General features: G+C 40.7%; 1 protein-coding gene across 1 annotated transcript in view; it reads left to right on the top strand.

Moving 5' to 3' along the window:
- Nucleotides 1-19,107, top strand: part of agps (alkylglycerone phosphate synthase) — a 102,083-nt gene that overhangs the window by 26,725 nt on the left and 56,251 nt on the right. Inside the window, exons 3-10 of the mRNA XM_061880185.1 lie at nt 537-627; nt 709-829; nt 912-986; nt 6,180-6,251; nt 9,324-9,403; nt 10,256-10,336; nt 14,019-14,144; nt 14,273-14,381. Of these exons, the coding sequence (XP_061736169.1) occupies nt 537-627; nt 709-829; nt 912-986; nt 6,180-6,251; nt 9,324-9,403; nt 10,256-10,336; nt 14,019-14,144; nt 14,273-14,381 (755 nt within the window). The remainder of the gene's footprint in view (nt 1-536; nt 628-708; nt 830-911; nt 987-6,179; nt 6,252-9,323; nt 9,404-10,255; nt 10,337-14,018; nt 14,145-14,272; nt 14,382-19,107) is intronic.

The raw sequence follows: 19,107 nt of genomic DNA, 5'->3' as shown, positions 1-19,107 counted from the left end.
AGATGTATTTTACAGACAAAAGTTACAGGAACTAAATGTAATCTCTGAAAGGGGTAACATTTCTTTTAAAGGCAGGACCCGCAGCCAGACATACAATACTAGCACATAGTTATGAAAAACATGTTTTTTTTTGTTATCGTCATTGTAAGAGGGCAAGATCACTTATATCAGAAAATGATTTTAAGAAAACATTTAAGTTATGATATCAGGTTTGGGACAGGTGTGACGCTGGTGTGGCCACAGTGTGCACGTCTGATGTTGCTCACATGTGCTCCACTGAAGGCTCAGGGAGTTTGTGCCTTTGCTCACACACATGAAAAATTAGAGTCAACATCGGCTGTGACTGTAGAGGAAAAGCAGGAAGATTATGAGAGACACGCATGAAGAGATATACACTATTTAGGGAAGTGACCCAAACAAAATAGGATGTTGCCCAACCAGTCTTGTGGAAACTCTTTTTGTATGCAACTGTGCATCCTCTTAACATTTAAAAAAAACAAAAAACAGTTAAGAATGTTTCTTCAATCTCAATCCAGATATAGATTAAGTGGTATGATTATCCCCGGTCTGAGAGAGTGGTTTGAAAGCACGTTTGGAGCCAGCCTGCAGCACAAAACTCCAGCAACAGTGAGCACACTTCATTCTTTCTCATCCTATTTCCCGTGAATCACACCCAACCTTCTAAATCACTGCTTTGTTTCATCTCAGCCCATTATGAACAGTAACGCCATACAAGCTCCCATTCTTAACAAGGCCTTCATGGATGATTTGAAATCCACCGATATTCCCTCCTCGCACGATGCAGAGGACCGGGTGTTCCGCAGCCACGGTAAGACTCACTCGGAAAGAAGACAGCACCACTCTGCAAGTGTTTTCCCTTATCTGATCACTTGTCTATAATGTGTTTCTAGGGCATTGCTTACATGAGGTCTTCGCCTTGCGAGAAGGCAGAGTTGGCCGCATTCCAGACGTGGTGGTGTGGCCCAGTGAGTTCTAGAAGCTGCGTCACGTCGGTGCTTTGATTGCACCGCCTAGCTTATTCACCTGACAGTAGGAGTGTAACGGTACACATTTCGGTTCGGCACGTACCTCGGTTCAGAGGTCACGGTTCGGTTCATTTTTGGTACAGTAAGAAAACAACAAAATATAAATGTTTTGTTTATTCAGTCAATATGGCGGTGCCCTGACGTACTGCGGCTTGGTAGAAATAGAACATTTGGCAAAAATACTGGACCATTCTGTAAATTTCATGGCTGGCTTTTAGCGTGGACACACCGTGGTTACATACCACCGCCAGACAATTCTGGATGTGGATAGATCGGGCCGTTTTGGACTGAAAGATGCGTTTACGTTGGAGCACCTCGCTAGCACGGGAATACTTCGCCTGCTGCATCCGGCGGCCTCTGACGCAGCTGAGTATAGTACCAGCGGGGACCGTCAACAGAAGACACGTAAGCGGTGTGATTGGAAGCAGAAGCAGTACTATGTTGATTTGTTTTCCAAATTTGCAAAATCTTCCACCAAAAATATTTTCTCAGTGGAATATTTGATGTGAAGTAATCAGAACCCTGTCAATAATTCATAATAACATTGATTTTGATTCAATATTATGTTTTGAGCAATGACAGTTTGAAAGAAAAAAAAACGCTTTGTTTTATTAATCAACATTGCAACTTTTTCTAAATTACATTTAGCCTTTTAAGCTTTTTTATTTCACTTTTGTTTATGTTTTTGTTTATTTTAATAGTATTTTTAGAATGAGCCGTGGGCCTTTAAAACATTAGCTGTGGGCTATAGATAATAAAAAATAAAATCTGATAAATCTATGGGTAAAAAGCAGAGTCTGGCGACGCATGCGCGTTTATAGAATAGAAAGTACTTTATTGATCCTTTGGGGAAATTCAGCACCACAGTTCGCTCACAATAGACAACAATAATAATGAATAATGAATAATATATAACATATATTATATATATAATAATATGAATAATATAAATATATTCTACATTTAAGTGCAGTCAAGAAGGAACATATGCATAATACAGTCTGATGGCTGTCTGTATGAAGGACCTCCTGTGTCGTTCCGTGTTCATAACATAATTATCATAACTCTCTCGCTCTCTTTGTCTCTGCCCCTCCCTCACCCAATGCCAATCAATCAATCAACGTTTATATATATAGCCCCAAATCACAAATGTCTCAAAGGACTGTACAAACCACTACGACTACGACATCCTCGGAAGAACCCACATAAGGGCAAGGAAAACTCACACCCAGTGGGACGCCAGTGACAATGATGACCATGAGAACCTTTGAGAGGACCTCATATGTGGGCATAGTGGACCGAAAGCAACGGATGTGGAGCGGGTCTAACATGATACTGTGAAAGTTCAATCCATAGTGGCTCCAAGACAGCAGCGAGAGTCCCGTTCACAGGAAACCATCCCAAGCGGAGTCGGATCAGCAGCGTAGAGATGTCCCCAACCGATACACAGGCGAGCGGTCCATCCTGGGTCCCGACGAGCGGTCCATCCTTGGTCCCGACTCTGGACAGCCAGTACCTCATCCATGGCCATCGGACCGGCCCCCCTCCACAAGGGAGGGGGGGACAGAGGAGAAAAAGAAAAGAAGCGGCAGGTCAACTGGTCTAAAAAGGAGGTCTATTTAAAGGCTAGAGTATACAAATGAGTTTCACGAATGCTGCTGCGTCCACAATTGATTTTGTTTTTAACCCCTTCTTAACCCTGAACATACATTTAAAAATACACAAAACCCGGTCAAAAGAGGAGGAATGGTCAGTTTATCGTAGCCCGGTTGCTGCTAGCATGCAGTGTGTTGTGCCTCGGTGTGCATTGTTTACACAACGTGCGGTACGCTACTTAATATGTCCGTGTGAAAACTCGTTTGGTACACCTCCGAACCGAAACGAAACACCCGTACCGAAACTGTTCAATACAAATACACGTGCGGTTACACCCCTACCTGACAGCTAATTTGATTTGAAGAGCCAATCCGAGCAGAAACCTGAATACAGTGGTACCTCAGTTCTCGTTATTGAACAGTTCCTTAGGGTCCATTGAAAACCAAATCCTATATAAAAAAAAAGTATCCCTTTGGAAACAATGTACGTTTAGATAATCCATTCTAGACACCCTGAAAGAATAACACAACACTTTATGAGAAACAGCTTATTGTTTTACAGGCAGAGAAAAATGCTAAATGTATACACATGATGAATGAAATGGAAAAAATGTACATTTACCGTATTTTTCAGACTATAAGTCGCAGTTTTTTTCATAGTTTGGCCGGGGGTGCGACTTATACTCAGGAGCGACTTATGTGTGAAATTATTAACACATTATTGTAAAATATCAAATAATATTATTTATCTCATTCACGTAAGAGACTAGACGTATAAGATTTCATGGGATTTATGGATTATGAGTGACAGATAGTTTGGTAAAGGTATAGCATGTTCTATATGTTATAGTTATTTGAATGACTCTTACCATAATATGTTAGGTTAACATAGCAGTTGCTTGTTTATGCCTCATATAACCTACACTTATTCAGCCTGTTGTTCACTATTCTTTATTTATTTTAAATTGCCTTTCAAATGTCTATTCTTGGTGTTGGGTTTTATCAAATACATTTCCCCCAAAAATGTGACTTATACTCCAGTGCAACTTATATATATATTTTTCCTTCTTTATTATGTATTTTCGGCAGGTGCGACTTATACTCCGGAGCAACTAATACTCCGAAAAATACGGTAAATGAATGGGACTAAGAAGTATTTAATAATAACATTATAATGAACGTGAAGCATCTTATTTTTCTTATTTTCTTAAAGAGCAACCTGTATTAACAATGATTAGAGAATAAGAATTGAAATTTAAAAAAAGAAGAAAAACCCTCCAAAGGCGTCAGCTGGCACGAACATCATCGCACGTCCTGTCACGTTTTAGCCCGAACTAATCCGGTTTGGATATCGAGCAGCATTATAAATTTATTGTGGAAATCCTGTTGAACATGTTTGAAGCTTTTGTGTGTCAAATATCAACAGAGCAGGTTAAAATGTAATTCTAATAGGATGTAGAGATTCTATTACACTTTGTTGCCAGAACATATTGTCTGTATACAAACCTCGTTTCCATATGAGTTGGGAAATTGTGTTAGATGTAAATATAAACAGAATACAATGATTTGCAAATCCTTTTCAACCCATATTCAGTTGAATATGCTACAAAGACAACATATTTGATGTTCAAACTGATAAACATTTCTTTTTTGCAAATAATCTTTTATAGTATAAGGGTATATAGTCTTTCACAAGAAAGGATGGGGCGAGGTACACCCCTTTGTCCACAACTGTGTGAGCAAAAAGTCAAACAGTTTAAGAACAACCTTTCTCAAAGTGCAATTGCAAGAAATTTAGGGATTTCAACATCTACGCTCCATAATATCATCAAAAGGTTCAGAGAATCTGGAGAAATCACTCCACGTAAGCGGCATGGCCGGAAACCAACATTGAATGACCGTGACCTTCCATCCCTCAGATGGCACTGTATCAAAAACCGACATCAATCTCTAAAGGATATCACCACATGGGCCCAGGAACACTTCAGAAAACCACTGTCACTAAATACAGTTTGTCGTTACATCTGTAAGTGCAAGTTAAAGCTCTGCTATGCAAAGTGAAAGCCATTTATCAACAACATCCAGAAACGCCGCCAGCTTCTCTGGGCCCGAGATCATCTAAGATGGACTGATGCAAAGTGAAAAAGTGTTCTGTGGTCTGACGAGTCCACATTTCAAATTGTTTTTGGAAATATTCGACATCGTGTCATCCGGACCAAAGGGGAAGCGAACCATCCAGACTGTTATCGACGCAAAGTGTAAAAGCCAGCATGTGTGATGGTATGGGGGTGTATTAGTGCCCAAGGCATGGGTAACTTACACATCTGTGAAGGCACCATTAATGCTGAAAGGTACATACAGGTTTTGGAACAACATATGCTGCCATCTAAGCGCCGTCTTTTTCATGGACGCTGCCAAGCCAATGCCAAGCCACATTCAGCATGTGTTATAACAGCGTGGCTTCGTAAAAAAAAAAGTGCGGGTACTTTCCTGGCCCGCCTGCAGTCCAGACCTGTCTCCCATGGGAAATGTGTGGCGCATTATGAAGCGTAAAATAGGACAGCGGAGACCCCGGACTGTTGAAGGACTGAAGCTCTACATAAAACAAGAATGGGAAAGAATTCCACTTTCAAAGCTTCAACAATTAGTTTCCTCAGTTCCCAAACGTTTATTGAGTGTTGTTAAAAGAAAAGGTGATGTAACACAGTGGTGAACATGCCCTTTCCCAACTACTTTGGCACGTGTTGCAGCCATAAAATTCTAAGTTAATTATTATTTGCCAAAATGATTGTAGCATATTCATCTAAATATGGGTTGAAAAGGATTAGCAAATCATTGTATTCTGTTTATATTTACATCTAACACAATTTCCCAACTCATATGGAAACGGTGTTTGTAGATGGATGACATAGTTTTTAATTTGTAGGATTTACATGGATTTTTATGTTAATTATTACAATCCTAGGTCATATCAGTTGTTTATAACTTGCCATTAGCCACATTTACTCCATTCCATTAGATTTGACATCCCTCCGGGGGCCTTCAAGCCCAGCTGTTGCTTTTACACGGGGGTTCATTCTGTTGAACTGTGATCCTCAAGTTGAGCTGTGTGTTTAATTAGTCAGCAGAATATACCAGGACACAGGCATTTCTCGCTGCTGCTAAAAGCACTTTAGCCAGGTTAAGTGCATCCTTGACGGTTTGCGTTACTCCTCCCCCTACTTATCGTGACCGGATGTGCGCTCTGATTGGTTGAAAAGTATTTGTATTGATTCGCATCATCTCCCCCCAGAGAGCAACACTTCATACCGTTGAACCCCACCTATGAAAAGCCTCCAGCAAATGGACACACCCTGTCTTCCCTGCTGTGTCGTTCTCTTTAGACCCTGCCAATATAAACACTATATATCACCTGTCATATTTCATTGGTGTTAGAATGTGTTTACCTTCACTCTTGTAATACTTTATTCATGGTTTCAATAGAGTAGTTGAAATGGCAATATATCTATGATATCTTATTTTTATTTTTATTTTGCAGACTGCCACAATGATGTTGTAACAATTGTGGAACTCGCATGCAAACACAACGTCTGTTTGATGCCATACGGAGGTGAGTTACATTCATCAAACACCAATAGTGGTTTCAACCTGTAGAAACTGTTCACAAACTGTAAGAACTGAAATCTAAGTAAGATTGAATATCTCAAATAAGGGTGATATTTCCTTATTTTCTATCTAAGATAATTCTTCTCACTAAGCAGATTTTATGTTAGAGCGTTTTACTTGTTTTAAAGGGGAACATTATCACCAAACCTATGCGAGCGTCAATATATACCTTGATGTTGCAGAAAAAAGACCATGTATTTTTTTAACCAATTTCCGAACTCTAAATGGGTGAATTTTGGCAAATTAAACGCCTTTCTGTTTATCGGTCTTTTAGCGATGACGTCAGAACGTGACGTCACCGAGGTAACACACCCGCCATTTTCATTTTCACATTACAAACACCGGGTCTAAGCTCTGTTATTTTCCGTTTTTTCGACTATTTTTTGGAACCTTGGAGACATCATGCCTGGTGGGTGTGTTGTCGGAGGGTGTAACAACACTAACAGGGAGGGATTCAAGTTGCACCACTGGCAAGAAATCTGCCGCCAGACCCCCATTGAATATGCCCGAGTGTCTGCACATTTGACCGGCGATGCTAAGACAGACATGGCACAGAGATGTATGGATAACCTGCAGATGCATTTGCAACCATTAAGTCAACCAAATCACAAAGGTGAGTTTTGTTGATGTTGTTGACTTATGTGCTAATCAGACATATTTGGTCACCGCATGACTGCCAGCTAATCAATGCTAACATGCTATTTATGCTAGCTGTATGTACATTTGAAACTAGATACCCACATTTAATGCGAAACAAACACTTACCAATCGACGGATTTAAGTTGCTCCAGTGTCTCAAGATGCGAAAGTCCTGATTGTTTGGTCCGCACATTTTACCGGCGATGCTAACAAGGCAGCCATGCTATGGGCCACTTCATTAGGTACACCCATGCTATGGCCGAATAGCGTCAATAGCTATTCGCTCAATAGCTTCAATTTCTTCTTCAATTTTGTTTTCGCTATCTGCCTCCATACTCCGACCATCTGTTTCAATACATGCGTAATCTGTTGAATTGCTTAAGCCGCTGAAATCCGAGTCTGAATCCGAGCTAATGTCGCTATATCTTGCTGTGGTAACCGCCATGTTGTTTACATTGGCAGCACTGTATGACGTCACAGGGAAATGGACAGTCGCATCGCAAATAGCGAAAATCAAGAACTTTAAAGCTTTTTTTAGGGATATTCCGGGAGGTGTAAAATTTTGAAAAAAACTTCGAAAAATAAAACAAGCCACTGGGAACTGATTTTTATTGTTTTTAACCCTTTTGAAATTGTGATAATGTTCCCCTTCAAGGCAGGGGTGCCCACACTTTTTCTGCAGGCGAGCTACTTTTCAATTGACCAAATCGAGGGGATCTACCTCATTCATATATATCATTTATATTTATTTATTTATGAAAGAGACGTTTTTGTAAACAAGTTAAATCTGTTTAATGATAATACAAGCATGTGTGACACATATAGAATAGAATAGAAAGTACTTTATTGATCCCTGGGGGAAATTCAGCCCTACAGTTCCCTTACAATAAACAATAACAATAATAAATAATATTATAGATGTCTTTCTTTCACAAAGACAGGAATATAAGTTAGTGTATTACCTGATTCTGATGACTTGCATTGATTGGAATCAGACAGTAGTGATGATAACGCCCACATTTTTGAATGGAGGAGAAATAAAGTCCTCCTTTCTGTACAATACCACATGAAAGTGGTTGGTTTTTGGCATCTTATTTATCCAGCTTCCATTCACTTTACAAGAAAAACATTGGCGGCAAATTCCGTAGCTTGCTTGATTGACATTCACAGCACCCGAAGATCTTGTGAGATGACGCTGGCTGCTGCCAGATCATTATTAAGAAAAAATGACTGAGAGGAAGGCGAGAAACACTTTTTAATTCAACAGACTCTCGCGCCGTACCTTCCGTCAAAACTCTAAAGGCCGACTGCACATTTCCTATCTTCACAATAAAAGCCCTGCTTCATGCTGCCTGCGCTAACAAAATAAGAGTCTCGGAAAGCTGGCGTGCACAAGCGATCGCTCGGAAAGTGATTTTCCGAGACTTTCCGAGACTCTTATTTAGTTAGCGCAGGCAGCATGCAGCAGGGCTTTTATTGTGAAGACAGGAACTGTGCAGTCGGCCTTTAGAGTTTTGACGGAAGGTACGGCGCGAGAGTCTGTTGAAATAATAAGTGTCATTTTTTCTTAATAATGATCGCGCAGCAGCCAGCGTCATCTCACAAGACCTTCGGGTGCTGTGAATATCAATCAAGTGACGTCTTGGTGAAGATTGATGATCGCTAATTTTTAGGTGTATTTTTTTAAAAGCCTGGCTGGGGATTGACTGACACACCCTCCATCTCAGTAAGATATTACAGCTTGTTGCTGAGATGTGATGACCTATATTGAATAAAACATGCTTGAAAGTAGAATATCAAGTGTTGCAAAGCTGTGTCATCAACACTCACAAGTAGAAAACTACTTTTTTAAAGTAATCATTTCTTACTTCAAGCATGGAAAAAAAAAATCATGATGCCGAGCGCATATTATGTCAAGATAATGGCACTAGCATTTACTTCATTTAAAAATATTTTTCAACATATTGAGCCCCAAGGTCTCATTTTTTTTAACTACCAAGAAAAGTGCACTTATTATTAGTGAGAATATACTTATTTTAAGGTATTTTGGGTTCATTTGAGGTTAGCTAATTCTACTTATTTTTGGAATTTTCTTTTTCTATTGGCAGATAATTTTGCTTATTTCAAATTAAATACCCCTCATTTTTGTATTTTTTTTCTTGTTTTTGAACACTGACCTTTTGCACTGCATTCATTTTACTGTGTTTCTTTGCTATGTATTCAAATTTTGTTTATTGTTCCGTCATTATATTTTACTGCACATTTATATCTTAGGTTTAGCGAGTCATTTAAGTTTTATTTTCAAGAAATGTGGAGGGACAAACGGTAGAAACGTATGGATGGATGGATAGATAATATGTACATTTTTTTCACCCAGGAGGGACAAGCGTTTCCAGCGCCCTTGAGTGCCCCCCAGAGGAAACCCGGTGTATTGTATGTTTGGACACGTCACAGATGGTATGTACACTGCTATATTTCTATTAGCTTTTGTCAAAAATGTTTTCATTTTGTGCATGATTGACTGACCGGCTAAAAAAAGAGTGTATAACAAAATAGGCTTTGTAACTAACTAAAAAAAAAAATCACTTATAAGGAAGTTACTGACAGGTATGTAAAACAGACTTTTGTTATATTAAAAAAAAAGGAAATAACACCCTTCATTGTGTTATTCAGATATATTATTTTAAACATATAAACCAAGTGATGCTTTATGCATTTATAACCCACACATGTTTACAATTAGACAACAAAACATTTCTAATAACCACTAATAGTAGACAAAGTCAATGCTTTGGTATCAACCAATAATCCTTAAATAAATCCTGCTCTCTCTCTCACGTGAAAGCAATACCGTTTCATTTTACAACAGAATATAAAACAGCAAAAATATCCAGTACAGTGTTGTCCTTTGAACTGAGTGAGGATGATAAATAGGCCGCCGTGGCACTAGCGGTTTGTTGCACAGAGGTCAGAGGTCAGAGGTGAGGCGACTCCGGTGTGTGAAAGAAGCGGCATAGCAGGAACATAAACTTTATTACCTCTGGAGTGTAATTGATGGCATGGGGAGGCGTGTTGACCCCCTGCAGCTAAGGCTAGGCCCAGTGCTTAGTGGCCCAAATAAGAGACATACATTTGAAATTAGATATTAAATTGAGCCTAACCTTGGGGAGCTGACTACTGTAGCCCTCCTGTGGCCTCGCTGAGCACATTTATCTCATGCACAAGGGCACGCCAGCAGCAGGTCTGCATTACTGTTAACAGCTTCACTGTAAAAGGATTCACACAAAACGCATCGTTGTTTCCATGCAGAACCGCATTCTGTGGATTGATGAGAACAATCTGACTGCCCACGTGGAAGCCGGCATCATTGGTCAGGATTTGGAGCGGCAGGTGAGTGTGATATGCGTCTTGGAAAAGAGCAGGATGAAGCTTTCGTGCTCAGTCACTTGGAATGGTGCTTAGAGAGCGGCAGAGGGCTCATTCCTACTCCTATTTTCTTTGGAGTAGAATGTGTCAGCATTTAAAGCCATTCACATTTTATGCGGCCCTCTTGGGAAAGTTGTTGGACATGTACTGCGGTCCCTCTTCCACCAAACAGAACTTTGACGTAACAGGTTTAAGGGACCGTATTTGGTAACTTAAACTTTAATCAAATTAAATCATACACCCATCCATCCATCTTCTTCCCCTTATCCGAGGCCGGGTCACTGGGCAGCAGCCTGAGCAGGGAAGCTCAGACCTTCCTCTCCCCGGCCTCTTCGTCTAGCTCTTCCCGGGGGGTTCTGAGGCGTTCCCAGGCCAGCCAGGAGACATAGTCTTCCCAACTTGTCCTGGGTCTTCTCGGTGGCCTCTAACCAGTTGGACGTGCCCTAAACACCTCCCTAGGGAGGCATTCAGGTGGCATCCTGACCAGATGCCCGAACCACCTCATCTGGCTCATCTTGATAAATCCTACATTCATCCATCCATTTCCTACCACTTATTCCCTTTTGGGGTCACGGGGGGCGCTGGCGCCTATCTCAGCTACAATCGAGCGGAAGGCGGGGTACACCCTGGACAAGTCGCCATCTCATCGCAGAGCCAACACAGATAGACAACATTCACACTCACATTCACACACTACTGCCAATTTTTTTTTTTTTTTTTTTTTTTTTTTTTTTTTTAGTGTTGCCAATCAACCTATCCCCAGGTGCATGTACATGCCTTCCTAAAATTTAACAGAACCATGGGATTTCTCTGTTGTATCATTAATAATAAAAACGATCATTCACATTTTAGAAAAGAAATAAACAAGTAAAAATGTATCTCATCATAATTATTATATTATATGTATTCTTTATATATTATATATGTATATTAATTACCCCTGCCAGGAGGTATATGTAGTTGGTGGGGTCCATCAGTTAGTTGGTTTGCAACATAACCCAAAAAGTTCTGGACAGATTTGGACGAAACTTTCAGGAAATGTCTGAAATGGGATAACAAATAAAATAAAATAAAATATAAATCAGATCAGGTTATAAAATAATACACTATATTTCAGTCTGCTACAAAACATTTATTTAGGTAGAAATATCATAGAATAGGGCAGCACGGTGGAAGAGGAGTTAGTGCACCTGCCTCACAATACGAAGGTGCTGAGTAGCCCCAGGTTCAATCCCGGGCTCGGGATCTTTCTGTGTGGAGTTTGCATGTTCTCCCCGTAACTGTGTGGGTTCTCTCCGGGTACGCCGGCTTCCTCAACACCTCCAAAGACATGCACTTGGGGATAGGCCCCTCCCACCTCCAAAGACATGCACTTGGGGATAGGCCCCTCCCACCTCCAAAGACATGCACCTGGGGATAGGTTGATTGGCAACACTAAATGGTCCCTAGTGTGTGAATGTGAGTTTAATTTAGAGATGCGCGGATAGGAAATTATATCATCCGCATCCACATCACCAAAGTCGTCATCCACCCGCCGTCCACCCAAACCAACATTTTATCACAACCGTACCCGCCCGCCAACCGCCCGCTGAAATACATCAGAGGTTGTCCGGCTTTACCACTCACAGAGCTATTTAAACCTGTTTCACAGAGTAATCATGACAATTGGAGCCGCTAACGTTCCCGCGACTATCCAATAACGTTCATCCTGATGACAAGAATATGGGCGTGCTGTGAAGCCATTTCCTTAGACACCTTCAACAACATGTACGAACCGTTTGTTGGTCCGGCAACATGTTGTGTGCAGCTTCCACAATTACACGTTCCAGATTGAAAAGCATACTGGGTGATACAGAGTACACTGATGGTTGTGATATAAACAACTTCAACACTTACTAATATGCGCCACACTGTGAAGCCACACCCAACAAGATTGGTAAACACATTTCAGGAGAACATCCTCACAGTAACACAACATAAACGCAACACAACAAATACCCATAATCCTTTGTATCTGTGACACATCCTGAATATATTTTACACCCCCGCGCCCCCTACCCCGCCCACCTTACCGACGCACGGGAGGGTTGGCGGGGTTTGCTGCTAGCGGGGTGTATAAAATAGTCAGGAATGGTCATGAATACAAAGGATTATGGGTATTTGTTGTGTTGCGTTTATGTTGTGTTACTGTGAGGATGTTCTCCCGAAATGTGTTTGTCGTTCTTAATTGGTGTGGCTTCACAGCGTGGCGCATACGTGTCCAGTATGCCCTGCAGTCGTGTGCGTGTTGCCGCGGAAGTCACACCCAACATGATGCTGGACTGACAAACAGATCGTACATGTTGTAGTAGGCGACAAAGCCAATGGCTTCATAGCACGCCCTAATACTTATTATCTGGGTGACTACTGGCAGTCATTCAGGAGAATAATAGCGTCTCTTATTGTCTTATTGCTTTATGACAAAGGTCTTAAATGGCACTTTGAATGGCAAATGATACCGATCACAGAACCATGCATATCAAATATTTCCGGATGGTTCAACCGCCACCCGCCCAAATCTAATTAAAATCAATTTTTTCGTCATGTCAACCGCCCGACCCGCGGTTTATCCGCGGACTCCGCGGATGAGACCGCAAACTGTGCATCTCTAGTGTGAATGTTGTCTGTCTATCTGTGTTGGCCCTGTGATGAGGTGGCGACTTGTCCAGGGTGTAAACCGCCTTCTGCTCGAATGCAGTTGAGATAGGCTCCAGCGACCCCAAAAAAAGGGACAAGCGGTGGAAAATGGATGGCTGGAAATCATAGAATAACATTACAAAACATCTTTAATTTTTAATTGTTATGGTAGTTAAAGCGGATGTGAAGCTTAGCGCTGTTATTGTTATGTGATTGTTATGAGAAGGTGTCATGACAAGTTTTAACGAAAGGTTAAAGTGACTCCAGACTTCCTCTGTACCATGAATTGATTAACGTGGACCCCGACTTAAACAAATTGAAAAACTTATTGGGGTGTTACCATTTAGTGGTCAATGGTCCGGAATATGTACTATACTGTGCAATCTAGTAATAAAAGTTTCAATCAATCAATCAATCAATCAATCAAAACCATCTTTTTTCTATTGAGCTTTTATTCCAGTTTCAATTAAAGCAGTCCGAGTATCAGTCTACATTTGATGTTTTTAAAGCACTCCCCTGTAATTGAAACACGGACGTGGAGCGCCTCCTCTCAAAGCGCGCCAAATGACGTCGACCCCTGGCGATAGTCTTTTCTTGTCGGGAGAACAAGTTGCCAGAGCTTTCTTAGATTTCCATATTGTCCCTTTTCTTTGTGGATTTCTGAACGCTATTTTCTAGTTTGTTGCTCAACAGCTATTGAATGCTATTACATTTCTCAACACTACGGAATGGACCGAGGGTCAAAAAGGAGTCAGGACGCATGTACCTTAATAAGGTGTTAAAAAAATAAGAGAGCATATAGTTAACACGTTATTATCATGTTGACTTTGACAGACCTACTAAAAAGAGAAGCTGAACTTGAATGTCGGCCGTGCTGCATAACAAGAACAGTAGTATTCTACAGCACCTCTGAAGCGATGTTGATTGTTCGTGTTCTATGTTTAACGGCACTTCCTTTGGTGTTTGGCAGCTTAATGTAATGGGCTACTGCACAGGCCATGAGCCGGACTCCATGGAGTTCAGCTCCGTGGGGGGCTGGGTTGCAACGAGAGCATCCGGCATGAAGAAGAACATCTATGGCAACATTGAGGACCTGGTGCGTAGTCGTCTGATTGTGAAATACACCCACCTGGCATCACGTTTGGTTCCTATGTGTACATTTAAACCAGAGAGACATATCTATGTCCAAACACTTAGTTTTTGCTTCCCTTATCGTGTTCATAGGTTATCCACATCAAGATGGTGACGCCATCTGGGGTGATTGAGAAGAGCTGCCAGGGCCCCCGAATGTCCATGGGGCCGGACGTTCACCACTTCATCATGGGATCTGAAGGTCTGCTCCTGTTTTTTGGTGTCAGGGAGTTTGTGCTTGAGTGCAGTTGTGTGGATTCATGGCTGGATGATAAAACTGCAACATAAGGACAGTTCTCATGCTCACACTTTAACCAAAGCGTGTCCTGCCTGTCCCTGCTGTACCACTACTATCACTAATATTCTTAAAAGGCACTTTTTAAATCCTAATAACTATTACTGTTATTGCTGTGTTAAATTTCACCATAGCATACAGTTTTATCTTGCCAGTTAAGTAAAATATATAATTTTCATAAAGACGCATCTTATTCTCTGGGTCCTGCTACCCCTTACCTTTTGATTATTGAAAGTCTACTTTTTTTTTTGTTGGGTTTTTTTTTTGTGTCCTATCCAGCTTCTCAGGCAAACCATATCGTAAATGTACAGTGGGGCAAAAAAGTATTTAGTCAGCCAGCGATTGCGCAAGTTCTCCCACTTCAAATGATGACAGAGGTCTGTCATTTTCATCATAGGTACACTTCAACTGGGAGAGACAGAATGTGAAAAAAAAATCCAGGAATTCACATTGTAGGAATTTTAAAGAATTTATTTGTAAATGATGGTGGAAAATAAGTATTTGGTCAACCATTCAAAGCTCTCACTGATGGAAGGAGGTTTTGGCTCCAAATCTCACGATACATGGCCCCATTCATTCTTTCCTTAACACGGATCAATCGTCCTGTCCCCTTAGCAGAAAAACAGCCCCAAAGCATGATGTTTCCACCCCCATGCTTCACAGTAGGTATGGTGTTCTTGGGATGCAACTCAGTATTCTTCTTCCTCCAAACACGAGGAGTTGAGTTTATACCAAAAAGTTCTATTTTGGTTTCATCTGACCACATGACATTCTCCCAATCCTCTGCTGTATCATCCATGTATCCATTTTGGTAATGGATACATGGTGAGAGCTTTGAATGGTTGACCAAATACTTATTTTTCACCATAATTTACAAATAAATTACTTAAAATTTCTACAATGTGAATTCCTGTTTTTTTTTTCCACATTCTGTCCCTCACAGTTGAAGTGTACCTATGATGAAAATGACAGACCTCTGTCATCATTTGAAGTGGGAGAACTTGCACAATTGGTGGCTGGCTAAATACTTTTTTGCCCCACTGTAGATGCCCATATCGGCTGTTCAGGGGCCGTATTTATCAAGCGTCTTAGAGGCCTACTGAAGCCACTACTAGCCACCACGCAGTCTGATAGTTTATATATCAATGATGAAATATTAACATTGCAACACATGCCAATACGGCCATTTTAGTTTACTAAATTGCAATTTTAAATTTCCCTGGAGTTTCGTTTTGAAAACGTCGTGTAATGATGACGTGTACGCAAGACGTCATGGGTTTTTTGGAAGTATGAGCGCTACGCACACACACAGCTAAATGTCGTCTGCTTTAACGGCATAATTACACAGTATTTCGGACATCTGTGTTGCTGAATCTTTTGCTATTTGTTCAATTAATATTGGAGAAGTCAAAGTAGCAAGATAGAGTTGGGAAGCTTTAGCCTTTAGCCACACAAACACACGGTGATTCCTTGTTTAAAATTCCTGGAGGTGAAAATGTACTATGGATCAGAGCGCGGTCAAGCGAACATGAAACACGACGGAATGTCAACCAGCAGTTTTCTGTGAGAAAATTGTGGTTAAAAAGCCGCTTCTTACCGGAGAAAAGCTGAGCTTGTGCCGTCCATAAAGCTGCCGTCAACTCCCCTGAGACACTGGGCGTCAACACACCCGTGGACACACCCCTCCGACTATCAGGTACTATTTAACTCACTAAAACACTAGCAACACAATAGAAAGATAAGGGCTTTCCCAGAATTATCCTACTAAATGTGTCTAAAAACATCGGAATGCGTCCCAATGCAATCGCGTTTTTTTTTGTTTTTTTTTCTAGTCCGTCGCTTTAAGATCCTCAAACACGAACCTTTCATCCTCGCTCAAATTAATGGGGAAATTGTTTTCTCGGTCCGAATAGCACTTTTTGTTGGAGGCTCCCATTATAAACGATGTGAATATGTGAGGAGCCCCCACACTTGTGATGTCATCGTCTGCGACTTCCGGTACAGGCAAGGCTTTTGTCTTAGCACCGAAAGTTGTGAACTTTATGGTGGATGTTCTTTACTAAATCCTTTCAGCAAAAATATGGCAATATCGCAAAATGATGAAGTATGACACATAGAATGGACCTGCTATCCCCGTTTAAATAAGAACATCTCATTTCAGTAGGCCTTTAGAGTGCCATTTTACACTTAAGTCCCGAGAATTTGCGAAATTTAGTCCTACTCTCAAACTTAAGAGTAAAAGCTATTTATCAACTTTCTGAAGTCTAAGAATCACTCCTACTCTCCACGATATTTAAGAGACCTTCAGAGGTGTCCTAAGTGGTTAGGAGTTGCCAGCGGGGGATGGCAGTGAGGCGAGAGAGACGTGTGCCAACGTTCAGGGAGCGGAAGGATGTCCTGGCTTTGTTTGATGACGAGCCACACACACCAGTTTCAAATTAGTTGCCTAATTAATGAATTGGAAAGAAAAGGAAACATTTATTTTAGATTCATTGCCAATATTGTTTGTTTGTTTTGTATTATTTTGTAATTTATTGTCAAAATATACACTCCCGTTGTCCACTTAAATATTTCTAAGATATTTATTTATTCTTAGACAAGGGATTCCCTTCCGTGATTGGTCATTTCTATGGACACAGAAATGACGTCACTTAAAATTCTGTTTACGGCACATAGTAATGTCGTAATGCAGCTCTGAGTGTGACCCTTAAAGTCCTACTGAAATGAGATGTTCTTATTTAAACGGGGATAGCAGGTCCATTCTATGTGTCATACTTCATCATTTCGCGATATTGCCATATTTTTGCTGATAGGATTTAGTAGAGAACATCGACGATAAAGTTCGCAACTTTTGGTCGCTAATAAAAAAGCCTTGCCTGTACCAAACGTATGTGCGCGTGACGTCACGGGTGTGAGGGCTCCTCACATCCTCACATTGTTTATAATGTGAGCCACCAGCAGTAAGAGCAATTCGGACCGAGAAAGCGACAACTTCCCCATTAATTTGAGCGAGGATGAAAGATTCGTGGATGAGGATATTGATAGTGAAGGACTACAAAAAAAAAAAAAATAAAAAGCGACGGCTCCGGGCGGCGGCAGTGTGAGCGTTTCAGATGTAATTAGACACATATACTAGGATAATTCTGGAAGATCCCTTATCTGCTTAATGTTTTAATAGTGTTTTAGTGAGATTGTAAAGACATACCTCAAAGTCGGATGGCTGCGGTGAACACGCCAGTGTCTCAGAGAGGAGCCAAGCTCACAGCTGCCTTTTTTGACAGCTACTGCAGGAGGACGCATAATCCACTGATGTCTCCGTTAAGATATATATCACAATTTTCCCATCCAAAAACATGCTGGTTGACGTAGAGAAACATGTTCACTTGACCGCTCTGTGTTAAAGCTTCACAACAAACAAAGAAACACCGGCTGTGTTTTGGTGCTAAAGACAGCTGCAATACACCGCTTTCCACCAACAGCATTGTTCTTTATAGTCTCCATTATTAATTGAACAAATTTCAAAAGATTCAGCAACACAGATCTCCCGTCCAAAGGCAAAACCCAGTAACTCAATTTTGGTCAAAACTGAGCTGATAATAATTTTGGAGTTACTAGGTGATATGCTTTACATTAGTGTATGCGATATTGTAATTTGTTCCGTAAGTAAGCTGTTACGCGCATGGCAGGACCTAGCAACTACCACATAACCGCGTAGATACAACAGAAAAACCTAGTATCTCAAGGGTATCGCTAGAAGTGAGTTACTAGGTTCTGCTTTTGGACGGGAGAGATGTCCAAATTACTGTGTAATTATGTGATGAAAAGAGACGACTTTTAGCTGTAAGTGGTGCTGAGCTAATATGTCCCCTTCAACCAATAACGTCACGAACACACGTAATCATACACGTCATCATTCCGCAAAGTTTTCAACAAGAAACTCCGCGGGAAATTTTAAATTGTAATTTAGTAAAGTAAAGCGGCCGTATTGTCATGTGTTGCAATGTTAATATTTCATCATTGATATATAAACTATCAGACTGCGTGGTCGCTAGTAGTGGCTTTCAGTAGGACTTTAATATTTAGTCCTACACTTCGCTGAAAGTGTGAGTAAGACGCTTGATAACTAACTTTTAAGTGCAGCTTTCAGCGAAGAATTTCTTTACTCATAAGTCAACTCTTTGCATACTTCTTAGGAGTAATTCTAAGAAGCTTGATAAATACGGCCCCAGATTTACTTTACAAAAGAGAAGTGTAAGATACTTGTCTTGTTGCCTTATTTGTATTTGACTTTCATTAAATGTATTTATATTATTATTTGGTGCAGCCGGGCCGGAGCAGGGGGGATAGGAAGAGGAAAAAAGGAAGACGGGGGGAAATTGTGGGGACAAGAGGGGGATTAGACAGAGAGACAAAAACAACAGCAAACACAACAACAACAATAGAGCAACATTAGCAAATAGGATATGATGGTAAAAGTGATAGCAAATAAGCACTTCAATAAATAATAAAAACAGAAATGACAATGAGCATTATTACACTATAACTGCAAAAACTGAAATATAAGTAGGATTAAATATCTCAAATAAGGGTGATATTTGCTTATTTTCTGTCTGATAAGATAATTCTTCTCACT

The sequence above is a fragment of the Nerophis ophidion genome, linkage group LG19 (genome assembly GCF_033978795.1).
Source record: "Nerophis ophidion isolate RoL-2023_Sa linkage group LG19, RoL_Noph_v1.0, whole genome shotgun sequence".
Lineage (NCBI taxonomy): Eukaryota > Metazoa > Chordata > Actinopteri > Syngnathiformes > Syngnathidae > Nerophis > Nerophis ophidion.
This window is presented reverse-complemented; position numbering and strand designations above follow the sequence as displayed.